Source organism: Echinops telfairi, unplaced genomic scaffold, assembly GCF_000313985.2.
Source record: "Echinops telfairi isolate 266 unplaced genomic scaffold, ASM31398v2 ScPeMD7_443;HRSCAF=831, whole genome shotgun sequence".
Lineage (NCBI taxonomy): Eukaryota > Metazoa > Chordata > Mammalia > Afrosoricida > Tenrecidae > Echinops > Echinops telfairi.
In genome coordinates, this window is record NW_022104341.1 from 73,684,344 (window position 1) to 73,700,309 (window position 15,966).

Here is a 15,966-nt window from a genome sequence, read left to right on the forward strand (position 1 = left end):
ACTCATGTATAAAGTGATCATAGTGGTAGGGATGGAGGTTCTGTATGGGCTCAGCATACATGGCCTTCCCTCACCAAGGCTTAACTATCTACAGCCAATCTGAGTACCTAGTCTACCAGCCACAAGACCAGCATGGACCCCTCAATGTGGCACCATTCCTAGGGGAAATCACCCAGTAACCTGGTAGCAGGTTTTACCTTGGACCACTTCCATCATGAAAAGGGCAACATTTTGTTCCCACTGGAAATCCACTTACTCTGAATATGGGTTTGCCTTCCGTGCACCTGATGACCTGATCCACCGTCATGGTATCTTGTACAGCATTGCTTTGGATCAAGCAGCTCACTTCTGGCAAGTGAAGGAAGGAAACGGGCCTGTGCTTGTGGAGTTCATTAGTCTTACTCTTCCCCGTCACACTGAGCAGCTAGCTTGGAAATACAATGGAGTGGCCTTCTAAAGACACATTTGTGGCGCCAGCTAGGTGGCAGTACTTTGCAGGATTGAGGCAGTGTGCTTCAGGAAGCGATCAATACTCTATTTCTCCTCTTGTGGGGAGTCATTGGTCCAGGAATCAAAGGGTGGAAATGGGAGTGGCACCACTACTCCTAGTGATCCACTTGCCAAGTTTTTGTTCCGTGTCTCTGTCAGGGCAGAAGTCGTAATTCCAGAGTAAGTTTGTTAGGTTGCATTTTGTGTCATGGTTTAAGGAGATGTGTAGGTCCCAGTTTGACAAAGGATAGGTTAATAGTGTGTCACCTTGGTCAGGTTAGGTTTATCAGTGGTTTGGCAGACGTTGCCCTTATTGCTCTCCCCCAGTGTAATGTACCGTAATCACGTCCATGATGTGATCTGACGTGATCAGGCTTTCAGTTGTATGGGGAACTCTCTGCATCCAACGTATATGGATGTTCTCACAAGGCTCCCCCTTGCTCTGGATCTTGTGTCTCACTCGTCATTGTCTGACCTTCAGTTCTTGAGAAGTGAGGCAGGGGCGTGCTGTCTGACCTTCCAGTTTTGAGTTTGTCAGTCTCTGCAACCACATGGGTCAGAGGCCTCCAGCTTCAACCCATGGATTTGGGACTTAACAGCTTCCACAACTCCGTGAGCCATTTCCTTGAACCAAAACTCTGGCTATTTTTGCAAGGAGCCCTTGTGGTGCTGCGGGACAAGCATTGGGCAGTTAACTGCACGGCTGGTGGTTGTTGAACCTGCGAGCTACCCTGTCGGGGCAAGATGAGTGGTCTGCCCCCAGATTTAGTCCCAGAAAGCCTACACAGGGGCAATGTCGACTTCATGGTGGGGGGTTTGGTTTTAATGTGTTCAGTATGTTTACGTAGACATGTTTCACTGCTTTTGCTCCTCTGGAGAACACTACTGAAGACATGCCCACACACAGCCATGTGCGATGGTAGGTTCTGTGAATTCCACTCCAAAGGGCTCTGCTTGCGCCTGTCTTCACTGACACTGTAGAAGCTCTTCACTGATCGAAGCTGTTCTTTTTCTGGTATTAACATTGGGCACTGAGATATGGGAAGTAATCTTCTGATATTTTGATGGTGAAAGGTTAACAAAATTATGATCCTCCAATCAAAGAAGCTATAAACAAATCAGTTGTTTATTTACCTAATAGTGGAAGATGTTTTGACTTTGCATTTTGCAAACCCCCCCCCCTCCAAAGTCTTCATGGCAGCTAATTACCCAATTGTATTTTGACCTTTAAAAAGAGACAATTCCCATTAAATGAGTGTTGAGTGTTTCTAACCTTCATTTTCCTTGCTTGTGTGAGAAAGGTGAGGGAGGTAAGAAATGGTACTCTGAGAGTCTACACATGGCTGCTTCGTTCTGGTCACTGAGTTTTCTGGTCTTCTTCGCAGGCCCCTTTTGGATATGTGCCACACTGGTCTTTGCCATCGCAATCAGCGGGAACCTTTCCAACTTCTTCATCCACCTTGGAGAGAAGACTTACCATTATGTGCCCGAATTCCGCAAAGGTTAGTGAATAGCCTTGCCTCAAATGGGATGCTTTCAGCACATGAGCGTGGTTGCTTTCACCCTGTGAATTCTAGGCCCTTCCTCGGGTGCTGCGGCCCCTGCTTTTTGTGTTTAAGGGTTCAGACAGTCCAATTGTCACAGAATGTACCACCTACCATTATAAATCCACACAATCTTTTGGAAAGCTGTTGGGCAAAACCTGGTAGCCACTGACAATCTGTCTTAATAAAAATGTACAAAACAAGTGTAAAGCAGTGTGCATGTAGGTCTTCATGTAGTGTTGTGCACACCGTACAAACACTGGAAACAGTTGGGCATTATTGTTTAAGTTGTGAGGGCTGACCAGGCTGGAATAGCCTGTAGCCACTAATTATAAAGCATCTGGACTATTAATTCATTAATTACAAAGCATCTGGAAGGAGCCTTGCTGGCGTAGTGGGTACCTGTTGTGCTGCCGACCGCAAGGTGTTGGCAGTTTAAAAACGGCTCTGAGGAGCTTGCAGGTGGCGAACCCCTCTAAATGAGGAGTTGTGACTTTGTCGGGGGATTGATTGCCCTGTTCTGTGCCACTTTATCTGTTCTCTCGCTTCCCCCACCAGCCTGGGCAGGACCCTGGACTCTGGAACCAGACCACTGACGTCAAATTCCAGCTCATTACTTGAGCTTCAACTGTGGGCAAGTTATTTCATGTCTCTTAGCCCCAGAGCCCTCATCAGTGACGTGAGAAGCATAATAAACCCGCATTCCTGGGTTATCTTGAAGATAAAGGAGCCCTTGCAGTACAGGGTAGCTATGAGTCCGAATCGAATCAGTGGCAGTGAGTTTTTGAGTTTGTAGCAAAGTGGGTTACAGGTTGGGTTGTTAACTGCAAGTTCAGCAGTTCAAAGTCACCAGCTGCTCTGCAGGAGAGAGATGAGGCTGTCTGCTTCCATTAAGAGTTACAGCCTCAGAAACCCACAGGGGTAGTTCTACTCTGTTCTATATGGTCGCTGTGAGTCGGAATTGACTTGATAGCAGTTGGTACTCAAAGTGACAGAATTGGCATGTGGAAAGAAGTCCATGTGTGGAAAGGAGTGCAATTAAATACCTGTGCTATTTCCGTTTGTACATATGCATATGTATGTATGCGTGCATTTGTGCATATAAGTCAATAAAAACGCCTTTCCTTCTTTCCCCTCCCTTTCCGTCCATGCCCACTTTTCTTCCCGTCTGTCTCCATTAGGGAGTCAGGCGTGGACTCGGTCCCAGCTCCACTTACCAAATGACGTTTGGCTCTAGTTTACCCCAATAAACGGCACCCATGAGCTGTAGACCCTTCCTTCAGGTAGCTCAATGGTTAGGAAAGGGAGATGAGTATTATCATAAACAATATGCGTCTACTTCTCGATTCGGGGTGTGTACCAGCTCACTGATGCGGAAGGACTGAGCCACCTGCCTGGGTGTGGGAGCCCAGGAGCATCTTTGGCTTGGTTGGGCTTGGCTGGGCATCCCAGTGTCCCAGTGGCAGGGAGTGGTGGTATGTAAGCACCAATAAGTGGTGGTATGTATGCCCAGCAATAGACAGGTTTCCATTTTATGTTAAGAGTATAGGTCAGACCTGGGTTCAGGTCCCGCTTGTACTACTAAGTATGTGAACTTGACCAAACATCTACGTGTTAGCAAAAATATGAAAGAGAATTCATTCTTGGTTGAGCATTTATGTATCTCTGTTGCTAGTGTAGAGCCCTGGTGGTGGTGGTGGTCACTGCTAATCACAGAGATTGGTAGTTCAAACACACCAGCCATTCTGTGGGAGGAAAATGAGGCTATCGGCTACCATAAAGTTTTACAGCCTGAGAAACCCTATATTGGGTTGTTATGTATTGGTTTGGGGTTTGTTTCTAAGTACATCTGTTTTGACTTATTTAATTCTCATATCTTATAAGGTACCGTAGCATTATTCCCATTTTACAGATGAGGAAACTAAGATAGAAAGATTAAGTAACTCACTGCCCAGGGCTGCAGAGTTCGTAGCAAAGCTTGGGTATGAGCCCACGGAGTCTGGGTGCAGAGTTTGTGCCCTTGACGACCAACTGCTTTGCCTCGCAACGAGCACTCTGGCTGACACCTCGCTCCTGATAGCCAGAGTCGGCATTCCCTTCCCCTTCTCTTAGTGCTCGAAGACAAAACAGAAGTAAGGGCAACACATCAGGAAAATTGCCCTTGACTAAATGAGGAGTTCCCAGTGCGCGAAACCTGCTCTGGGAGCTACAGCTATTGGACAGTCGTACGTCTGGACCAGACTCTCACTGTGATGCTCAGTGTGCCAAGAGCCTGAAGTGAATTACCTGCTGGTCTTCACGGGGAAGGGCTGGTGCTGCAGGCCTGGCCACGCTTGACCACCCTCCACTGCAGAAGAGGGAAAGGGATCCTCTGGAGGAGGGGCCGTATGGACTGAGCATTGCTGCTCTGTAGCATTTCCACCAGAGAGACCGAATCATTTGAAGAAGAAAGTGAAACTGGAGAATATTTCCAGCAATTCATCAATGAGCTGGGGAACTCCCCATTTCAGAGACAGGAGGAACTTGAAATAGCACGCAGAGCAAGTTAATCTGTACCCAGGGCATTTTAATAAATTTGCTACCGAAATCAATGTCAGCTCTTGTTCTACTAGGAAAGAGGACGTGTTCTTCCAAGGGAATAGTTGGCTTCTATTTGATTGACATGTTCAGTATACTTGAATACGTGTAGTGTGGCCCTCTGAAGCATTTTCAGTTACAAAATTCTGTTGTTCAATAATATTAGCTGTTAGGTATTTAGAAAGGGTTATGAAAACCATTTGAGAGACTGCTGGTCTCCCCACAAAGACATATGCTATAAAGAGTCCTGAGTTTGACAAGCATGTATAGTGCACTTACCAGGCATCAGGTAGGAGGCTCAGGGATGACGAAGAGCAAGAAGGAAGAATGCCCTGGCAGTCTCTCCTGCACAGTCACAACTCTGAAAGCTCTATGGGGCCATTCTCCTCTATCCTGTAAAGTCGCTACGAGTTGGAATCCAGTGGTCAGCAGGTAACAGCTATTACAAGCACCAAGTATTGGCAGTGCTCTCGGTGTGAATAAAGGCGTGGCAGAGATTAAAACCTGTGTCCTCTCCTCAGTGTCCATAGCAGCTACAGTCATCTACGCGTACGCCTGGCTGGTTCCTCTCGCTCTCTGGGGCTTTCTCGTGTGGCGTAACAGCAAAGTCATGAACATCGTGTCTTATTCCTTCTTGGAGATCGTGTGTGTCTATGGATATTCACTCTTCATTTACATCCCCACGGCAGTAAGTATCAGCACGTAGGGAGCAGATTCTGGGGATTGAATAGCCCACCGGCATCATTATTTCCACCCTAGCACCAAACCCTCCTGAAAAACACCCATTGACCTTAAACGTTCAGCATGGGTGGGGCTGGCGAGCCAAGGGCCACGACTTGATCTTGAGCCCTTCGTCAGGAGAGCACTGGCCTCCAGTGGCGGGTGTTGGCTCTCCGGGCTGCCCTGAAAAACCAGAATGGCAGTGGGGTCCGGCGGCTGAGTAGCTCTGGGACAGTGGTGAACGTCCATGCCTGGAGGGAATCACTCACTGCCTCTCTGAAGTGGCTCCTAAGATCCCCTCTCTCTCCCCGGCCTTTCTCCTCTTTCAGATCCTGTGGATTATCCCCCAGAAAGCTGTTCGTTGGATTCTAGTCATGATTGCCCTGGGCATCTCCGGCTCGGTCTTGGCGATGACCTTCTGGCCAGCTGTTCGGGAAGATCACCGACGCATTGCGGTGGCCACGGTTGTGACGATTGTATTGCTTCATACGCTCCTCTCTGTGGGCTGTCTGGTATGCCCTCACTCCTGACTTCTGGGGCCTTGATGTGCAAGTGCTTAAAGACCTCAAACTGTTACACAGGATGGCCCCTTTAAGACGGCATCATGAGATAATTTTCGTTTTAAATCGACTCTCCTGAGTGGCAAGAGATCAACTTAGGAAAATTTCATTGCAACATCTGGCATTAGCTAATTTCAGACATTTGGTTAAGATCTAGTATCTGGCCAGAGAAGGGATGGGTGGATGAAGGTCTGTCTATAAATGAGATTGAAGGACAGGTCTCAGGGGCATTCTGCCTTTGAATGTCTTTACTAGTTTTTATGTACGTATGAGGGCTCAGTCTAAAAGTACTGCTATCATATTATAGAAACCTCGATTAAGCAAAAATATCGAGAGGTAAAGCTATTGTTTCTCAACATATCCTACATCTAGGTCAATACAGTTCTGAAGGTGATGTTTCCATTTTTCTGACCCTTCCTTAAAGGAGTCTGTTAATGACCCCGTGCTAAGACGGCAGGGTGGGCATCCTCAAAGGCCTCCCCTCACGCTCCTTTTCGATGTTCTTGGAGATTGGAGAACAAAGAGAAGCCGGAAGGGGCAAGGTCAGAGCTGTAGGCTGGATGGATGAAGGTTTCTCAGTGAAAGTCTCAATAGGACAGCTCTCATGCCCTTGAAGAATGAGCCCGTGCAACTCTCCTGGTCTTTTTCTTACCTGTTCAGTTTTCAGTTTTTTTTTGTTTTTTTTAATCCTTCCTAACAAGCTCCCTTGATCATCCTGTGTTCTTTGAGAGCATCTATCAAGATGCTTACCCCTTTGGAGTCCCCAAAAGCCGCCACGAGAACCTTGGGAGCTCATCTCACTGCCTTGTAGATCTCCGTGGAAGCCACTGTTTTTTTTTTTTTTTTTGACTTTTCCCTTAAAGGCTCCCTAATGAGATTTAGACAAGTGCATTACCGAGAGAACCAGTCTGCACCGTTCACTGATGTCAAGACCTGTCTGAACACGGTTTGTTTGGAATAAACCCTAGAATTAGAACCAGGTAGCAGTGCTTTTTTACTTAGCCTCAAACCTACAAAGATTTTTGAAATGTAAAGTTTCATAAATAGACATGTGGGAATTCAGTCAAAGTGGAGTTATATTAAGGGCCAACAACATTTAAACTCATACCAGTACTTAGGTGTCTTTTTAGGAGCGCACGTGCCTGTGAGCCTAGATTGAAGACCAGCCCTGTCACTCATTGGCTGCTTGAGCTTGGGCGTGATGTCTAACTTCTCTGACTCTTAATTTCTTAACTTGTAACATGGGTTTAATATTTCTGTATACACTGTGTGCAAAAAATTTCTGTCCGTGCCCTTAGCAAGCCCTGATGTGATTTTTTTTTTTTAAAATACAAGGTCTAAGAACTTAAAGCCAATAATGAAGGAAAGGACAGGCCTGTGAGAGGCTGTCTTGATGCACTAGATTGTCTACCTAGCACGTGTCTAGATCTTTGGTCACTTTTTGCAGTTGTGGGAATAGATATTTGACACCAGGTGGTCTTTGATATTTTTGCACAGGCATCCATTCTCATTCATAAGATCCCTTTATTTCATCATTAAACAAGCCTCCTGCAAAGTGCAGAGTCCTGACATGCAGACCTGTTGTATGTACATTCCACACGTGCCTTGGGGTTAAGCTCTTTGGGGTTAAGGATGGCTGGTTTGACTCCTGGCAGAGTGACTCTATCTGTTTCTGGCACTTGCAACCTCTGGGTCAGTCCCTTAAAAAGCTGCCGTGACCTTTCTGTCTGCTGAAGAAGAGTCTCTTTCCTTTCTCACTGTGTCCCACTGGTACCTTCCTCTCCCCTGATTGTTCCCTCTGCCTCGCTGAGACGATGGTGAGGAGGAGCAGGCAGGCGAGAAGCCCTTGCCCTGCTCTGTCTTTGGGGGAGAGGAGCAGGGCAGACGGGATGATGGAGCAGGAGGTGTTGTTCCCTTCAGAAGTGTCAGGAGGCCATGTCACTGGTACCTGCGGCAGGATCGTTGGCCTCCTGTGCCTGTTACTCCTATGGGGTTTACTTACTCACCCTGCTGCCCATGAACTTCCTGAAGGAGAGCACAGTGATGCAGGGCCTCGGAGCCCTCCCCCTGTGACGTGCATAACTCTCAGAACCTCGGTTTTCTCACCTGTCACAGAGATTGGTACCGTCGCGAGCTTTCGTGAGACTCGGGAAGGTGGCCATGAAAGCCCTTCTTGCACTGTGAGGGGCTCTTTAGACGTTAAGAAGTTATTCAAAGAACCCCACGGAATTAGAAGCTAGCAGCTTGTCGGTTGTTTATTCCTTCTTGAGGTTCTAGTAGGCATTGTCCAAAACCACACCACTAAACCTTGAGCCTCCCACTGTAAAGACAGTGCACTTTCCATGGCGACTAGCTGATTCTCACTGGCACTGTGCCGTCTCTCAAACTTCGTACCCGTCCTGAGTGAGCAGAAGGCAGGAGGAGAAAAAGTACCTCCTTGCTCCGCGCTCTACGGGAACCAGAGCAGCAGGGCAGGCTGGACCACGGAGTGCAGAGGTAATGGCCTGTGCCGGAGCACCTACTCTGTGTCAAATGCTTCTTGGAGGGAGGGCGCAGTTTTCTTTTTACCAGGCAAGCTAACCTCTGGTCAGGAGCCTGCTGTGCCGAGGTCTTGTGCTTCACGCTGGTGAAGGGCAGCCGCAGGCCCTCCCTGCTTTGGCTCATGCCCGGCTCTGTCTCCTCCCTCAGAAAAAGGAGCTGCTCGTGCTGTAGCAACAGCTTCCCTGTGGTTGTAAGGGTTGACTGGTAGGCTGGCAACATGAACAGTATGACCAGCCATACAACCAGAAGACATATTATTATTGCAAGGGCAGAGCGGAATCGGCAGGGGAGTTATTTGAGCTGAGGGACACCGGCTGAGCCAGACAGCTTGGCTTTCCCCTTTCCCCAGGGACACCCGGGGTGGTGGTGTTGCCTCGGTGCAGTGAAGCATGTGACAGCCCCACATCTGCTGAGGTCCCTTGGCACTTGCACGTGTAAACCATCCCTACGTTTGCTCTGGAGCACACCTGGAGTGCTGGCCAGAGGAGCACCCAGAGCATGTGGCCTTGGCCCTGGGTTTGGAGACCCACGCACCCTGGCGTGAGGTGGACACCGCCCGTCATCCAGAGCTTTCTGATGGCCAATGGCCCTCGCCCTAGCCTCACAGTGCCTGGGTGGTGTTAGCTGCCATCGCATCAGCCCGTGGCTCTGGGGACCCATGCATTCCAGAGTTTCCTTGGCTGTAATCTTTACTGAAACATGTCACCAGACTTGTTCTGTGGAACCGCTGGGTGGGGTTGAACTGCTAAGCAGATTAGTAGCTGGTTGTAAATGGCTTGTGCCACCCAGGCTCCTGCCTCCAAACAAAAACCAAGCCCCTGCCATTGAGTCGATGGCAGCTCAGAGTGATCTCTTTAAGGTTTTCAAGACTGAATCCGTTCTGGAGCCGACGGCCTCCTCTTTCTCCCATGGAGCCCCTGGGAGGCTTCAATTGCTGACTTGGTGGTCAGCAGCCCACAGCCTGCGTCAGCCTCAGGGCCACCACTCTAGGTGCCACCCAGCGGCTGTGGTGGAAAGCGGAGCATCGCCTTTGGAGCCGGGCCCCGCTGGATTCAGATCACACGGAGACACGTGTTAGTTGTGTAGCCTCTGGGGACTGTAACGCTTTGACCCGCAGCGCTCTTGTCTGGAAAACGTAGACAAATGGCTTGCTTCAGGGCTACGGAGCAGCCTGATGCGGAGGTCTCTCTGGTGTGCAGTAAGCACTGCCCAAATGATAGCTGTGGTGGAAGTAACGAATCATGGGATTGTTGCTTGTTCAAAGACAGACCCCGGAGATCATCTTTCCCAACCCTTTCATTTTACAGAGAGGCAAACAGAGGTGCACAGGAGGGAGTCTCGGAGCGAGTTTAGAACCTGGGCCTCCTGGCTCCCTCAGCCTGGTGAGGGTGCCCTCTATGTGCCTGAGGACTGGCAGGGTAGGCCCTGTTCCCACCTTCCGTTGGGACTGTTCTTTCCCTGCCTCAGCAAACAGCTGCAGTGAGGAGGCCTGGAGAAGGCCCTCCCAAAGCAATGGCGTTCTTCCAGGACTCTCGACAGGCTAGACAGTCTGTGGAAAAGGCACTCAGGTTTGGGGCGCAGTGATGGCGTGTGCTGGGGGGAGCTCCAGTGTGTTGTGTTGCTGCCCCCTTTTGGCTAATAGGGAGCAGAGCTGGTGAACTGCTTCTCGACTTGGGTTTTTAACTTTTACTTTCTTAAGGTGCAAGAGAAGCTTTGGTGGCACAGTGATCACGCATTGGGCTGCCATATGCAAGGTCAGCAGTTCGAAGCCACCAGTTGCTCTACAGAAGAACGATGGGGTCTTTCTCCTCCTGTAAAGAGTTACCATCTTGGAAACCCGCGAGGCAGTGTAGGCTTGCTCCGAGTCAGAATTGACTTGATGCGAGTGAGTTTGGTCTTTGGGTTTTCTGAAGGCACTGGCTCCAAGGGGCAAGCCTGAGCATGCCCTGGGCCCTGGCACACTCACAGATTCCCTGCCTTGCATGCGGACAGTGGCTAGTGAGCCCAAGGTTTTCCTGGGCCGGAGTTAGGATTCTCAGACCGTGAAACCTAGGCGGAAAGGTCCTCCCCAACATCATCCCTCTCCACCCGTGTCTGACGTGTGACTGTGAACTTGTAGGCAATGAGTGGGGCCCTCATCCAACCTTTAGGCTCCCAGCTGGAGAACTGAGGAAAGGCACACTGTTCTGGTAAAGGTCTGCAGAGAGCCCGATGGGTGCAGCAGCTGCCCCTCTCAGCCAGCAGAGGGTGCGTGCTCCATGTGAGTTGCTGGTGGTGCAGAGATGAAGGCAATGATGAATATGTATCTATGTTATATCTACGTAGACAAGCAAGGCTGTGCAGTGCAGGGCTTCGGAGCATGAGAAGGAGCAGTGGTGAGGCGCTTGGCTGCTGCCTGGAAAGTTGGCGGTTCGAGCACCCAGCCACCACGTGGGGAGAGAGCAGAAGATGAGCCTAGAGACAGCAGCCTAGAACACCTGTGGCACACTTCTACTCCATCACACCGGGTCCCGAGGGGTCAGACCGACTGCTGCCAGCTCCCTGAGCCCGCGCTCGAGTCAGACAGACCTCGCTTTGTGTCCTGGGCCTCATTGGCCAGGTGTGCTTGCTCCAGTGAAAGTCTCTCTGATCTTCCGTTGTCAAATGCGGGCCCAAACCGCTGTCTCACAAGGTTGCCGTGAGGATTCAGCCAGCTCATGTAAATGGACAGTGGAGATGGAAGCCAGGTTTAAATAGGCATCCACGTCGAGTAGGAGAGTGGGGATCATTCAGGGCGGCACAAAGATGGCAGAGGGTAACAAAGGGTCCAGAAGGACCGTCGCTGTGGAGTCCGAAAGAAGACTCACCAGAGACGTGGTTTCTGAACTGCCCTCATTGTTCTCTCTTCTTCCAGGCATACTTTTTTGATGCGCCAGAGATGGACCATCTCTCACCTACAGCTTCTCCAAACCAAACAGCGGCCACGGCCAAGTCCAGCTAAGCAGAAGGTAAGAGACGGTGTGGTGAAAACAGCAGTTGCCTCAGCTAGCATCCAGACTCTGCTTTGAGCTTTCTGTACCAAGTGTGTGTGTGGGGGGGGCGGGGCGGGGGGGGGAGGTGCATGTACACACCTATATATATTTATATATATGTATAAATCTTTATTGGGGGCTCGTAAAACTTATCACAATCCATCCATCCATCCATTGTGTCAAGCACATTTGTACATTCGTTGCCCTCATCATTCTCAAAACAGTTGCTTTCCACTTGAGCCCTTGGTATCAGCTCCTCATTTTTTTCTCCTCCCTCCCTCATGAGCCCTTGATAATTTAGAAAAAATTTTTTCATGTCTTACACTGCCAATATCTCCCTTTACCCACTTTTCTGTTGTCCAGCCCCCTGGGAGGGGGTTATAGATAGATCCTTGTGATCGGTTCCCCTTTTCTCCCCCCACCTTCCCCTTATCCCCTGGTATGGCTACTCTCAATATTGGCCTAGGGGTTTATCTGTATAGGATTTCCTGTGTTTCCAGCTCTTAGCTGGTCTAGCCGGATTTGTAAGGTAGAACTGGAGTCATGATAGTGGGGTGCGGGGAGGAAGCATAAAAGAACTAGAGGAAAGTTGTATGTTTCATCGGTGCTATGCACCTGTCTATCTTTTAAATCCACGTGGGGTTGGCTGTATAGTCGGGTTCTTCTGGAAGAGGCCTTGCCTTTCAGTCCCGCGTCCCTGCCCCTCGCCTTCCTATGCCTTTTCCAACTGCACAGTGACCTGGGCTTGTTACATTTGACCCAAATCCTGCTGGGGTTTTCCAGTTCCTTTGTGACTTAGCAGGTTGGCCTAAGACCCCGAGCAGGATCTGTCTTGAAGTAGTCGTGGGGATCTTCAGTGATAACAAATTTCCTGCCTGGTTTGTTCATAAGGCTCTCTCTTTTTTTTTTAAAATCATTTTATTAAGGGCTCATACAACTCTTAATCACAATCCATACACACATCAATTGTGTAAAGCACATTTGTACATTCATTGCCCTCGTCATTCTCAAAGCATTTGCTCTCCACTTAAGCCCCCGGCATCAGGTCCTCATTTTTCCCCTCCCTCCCCGCTCCCCCCTCCCTCATGAGCCCTTGATAATTTATAAATTATTATTTTGACATATCTTGCCCTGTCCGACATCTCCTTTCACCTACTTTTCTGTTGTCCGTCCCCCAGGGAGGAGGTCATATACAGTTCCAAGGCCCTTTTTTTTTTAACGTGTTGAAAATACACATTACATACAGAACATTTACTAACCCAGCAGTCGGTACATGCACTGTTTGGTGACCTTGGTGACATGTTTTGAGCCGTCCTCGCCCTTTTCTGTGAGTTGCTCGGCACCTGTTGACGCAAACTCTCTCTCTGCCCCTAAGGTTCCTGCGCAGCTCTGAGTCGCTGTGGTTACTCTGATCCCTCAGACAGTCCTTATAGAGAACAGTGCTCAAGACAGACGTTCTGAGCTGAACTATTATTTGGGTTTGAGAAGACTTCAGAGGGTATTTTTTAAAAAGCATTTTACTGGGGCTCATACCGCTCTTATCACAATCCATGCATACATCCAGTGTGCCAAGTGTATTTGTACATTTGTTGCCATCCTCCTCAAAACATTTTCTTTCTGTTTGAGCCCTTGGTATCAGCAACTCATTTTTTTCTCCTTGCCTCCCTCCCTCTCCCTCCCTCATGAATCCTTGATAATTTATAAATTATTATTTTTTTCATGTCTGACACTGACCAGTGTCTCCCTTCACCCATTTTTCTGTTGTCCATCCCTCAGGGAGGGGGTTATATGTAGATCCTTGTGATCGGTTCCCACTTTCTCTCCTACCTTCCCCTTACCCCCCTGGTATCTCTACTCTAATTGTTGGTCCTGAGTAAAGATTGAAGTCTTAAAGATTATTTCAGGGCAGTAGTTTCAGGGATTCATCCAATCTTTGTGATTCAAGGAAATCTGGAGCTCATGAGAATTTTAAATTCTGTTCTGCATTTTCCACAATTTTGATCCCGATTCGTCTGTGGGATTTCTTCTTCTTATTATTATTATTATTATGTTTTTAACAGTGCTGGAAAATATTAGCCAGGCACCCAGTTCTTCTGGTCTTGTTCGTGGAGGCACTTACTGCACGTCCCTGTTCTTGGGCTAATCCTGACTCTCCTCCCTCCTTGCTTCTTCCCGGTGAATAGAAACCAGCTGTGGGTGGTGCGCATGTACTCACGTGTGAGGCAGGTACTTCTGTGTGTGAGGTGCTGGTGAGACTCGTCTTCACGTGTGTGTTGATGGGTGCGTGAGGTGGGTGTGGCCCTCTCATTCCCTGTCCCCTGTCACAGGTGGTGTGTCCCCCAGCCCCCTCAGCCCCCGACAACTGCAGTTAACGTGGCTGGGGCCGTGTCCCTGATGAGGTGCTAAGGGACAGCCGGCCACAGGCCCCGAGCACACACTCAGGTCGGACTCGTGTTGGTATGGTGGCCTCCATCCCCAGATCCCTTGTGTACATTTGTGGCACGTGGAACATTTCCAGCAAAGTGAAGCAAATTTATTTAGAAGCAGAAAAGAAAGAAAAACTAGTTGGTATGCTTTGAATGGCTGCTCGACCACTTTTAAGACCCAGCCAGCACTATGCGATTACCTAGGAGGCAGAGCAGAAGCACTAAACATGTTAGTAGGCCAGTTAACCAGGTTGTCCCATGAAACCATGACCCCAGACCTCTAAACCAAGGAACCAAACTCCACGAGCAGCCTCAGCAATACTATTTCTTTTGGTCATTGTTGTAATCCAGCACACAACTTCTGCCGATTTAACTTTTTATAGGTTGACAGCCAATTGGCAGCAATTACAATAATTGGCAGTGCAGCCCTACTCTTGATGCAGTTTTTCCATCGCCATTGACCCCCCTCAGCCCTCCCTGCTTACCCCCTAGTACTCACTAGTTACTTTGGTCACTGTACCAAAGTTACCCATATGCCTCTTCTTGTCTTTTAATGTAAATGAAGTCATGCAAGCATTTGCCCATTAAGGATTGGTGTGATTTGCTCAGTGTGGGATCTTCAGGCTTCATCCTTACTATGGCACATGTCAAGATTTCATTTCTCCTTCTGGCTGAGCAGCATTCCATTTTACCTGCGGACCGCATGGTGCTGATCTGATCCAGTCAGCTGTTGAAGGCGTTTAGGCTGTTTCCACCTTTTGCTATTATGAACAGTGCTGCAAGGAACACCGTTATACAGGTCTCTTTTTGAGTCTTTCAAGGAGCCCTGGTGGCCTTGTTGAGTAAGCTTTAGACTGCTAAGCACAGGGAGGCAGTCAACCCCACTTGCCATTCCACAGGAGAAAACTGGGGCTATCTGCTCCCCACGAAGATTTATAGCCTCAGAAACTCTATGTAGGGTCACTCTGAGTTGTGATCAACTCCATGGCAGTGGGTTGTTTGGGGGTTTCAAGCCGTTTGGGTATATTTACCTAGGAGTAGAATTTTTGAGTCCCAAGGTAGTTCTGTGGTTAGTTTTTTGGCAAGCCACCATACCATTTTTCACAGTGGCTGTACCATTTTGCATTTACACCAGCAAAGGATGATAAGTGTTCCAGTTTCTCCCCATCTGAGCCAACATTTGTTATTTTCTGTTTGTTGTTGTTTTTACCGTAGCCATCCCAGTAGAGTGTGATAGTCTCTCATGTGGTTTTGATTTGCCTTTCTCTGATGGCTAATGACACTGAGCATCATATCATGTGTTTGGTGGACATAGAAACATCCTCTTTGGTGAATTGTCTATTCAAGTCCTTTGCCCATTAAGGCATTTGGCTTTTTGTGATGTTGTCAAAGTTTTACAAATATATTGATTATTAAGTCTTGTCAGGTAGGTGGTTTTTAAACATAGTCTCACAGTTGGTAATTTGTTTTTTCACTTTTTTGGTAATGTTTTTTGGTGAACAAATTTTTAAAATTGATGATGTCTCATTTGTTTATTTTGTCTTTTGTTACTTATACTTTTATATTAGATAATCCATTGTTGACAGGCTTTGGCATCATTACCTTTGCTTCCTCTTCTAAGAATTTTATGGTTTTAGTTTGTTCATTTAGGCCCTTAATCTATTTCGAATTAGTATGGTGTGAGGCAAGGATCCTATTTTCATTGTTCTACATTTTTTTCAGCACCATTTATGAAGAGTTTCTTTCTTTCCAGGGTGAGTACAAGGGGGTACCCCCCCCAAAAAATGGGGAGAAGCCCCACTGGGTGGAGCTTTCATAGTACACATTTTCCCCACTAGGCAAGCTTAGAGCAACTCACTCTTAGTGCACCCAGTGGCATTGCCTGGGAAGGTTCTCTTTGGTCACAGTGAATTTTTTCATGAAAGCAGTTTTGCTCAAGCCTCATTATTTTTTTGTATGGCCAATTTAAGAGAACAGTGTGCAGCTATGAAATTTTGTTTCCGGTAGGCCACTGGAGATCCCCTTGCAGAGGGGTCTCGGGGAGGAGACGAACCAGTCAGGGTGCGATGTAGCAACGATGAAAAATACAACTTTCCTC

General features: G+C 48.2%; 1 protein-coding gene across 6 annotated transcripts in view; it reads left to right on the plus strand.

Annotated features, from left to right (window-relative positions):
* The window catches only part of YIPF1 (Yip1 domain family member 1), a 67,911-nt gene that overhangs the window by 11,555 nt on the left and 40,390 nt on the right, over window positions 1-15,966 (plus strand). For all 6 annotated transcript variants that reach the window (XM_045292183.1, XM_030886093.2, XM_045292185.1 and 3 more), the window contains 4 exons: window positions 1,875-1,991; window positions 5,132-5,298; window positions 5,660-5,842; window positions 11,325-11,418. In XM_045292183.1, the coding sequence (XP_045148118.1) occupies window positions 1,875-1,991; window positions 5,132-5,298; window positions 5,660-5,842; window positions 11,325-11,411 (554 nt within the window). In that variant the 3' untranslated portion in view covers window positions 11,412-11,418. The remainder of the gene's footprint in view (window positions 1-1,874; window positions 1,992-5,131; window positions 5,299-5,659; window positions 5,843-11,324; window positions 11,419-15,966) is intronic.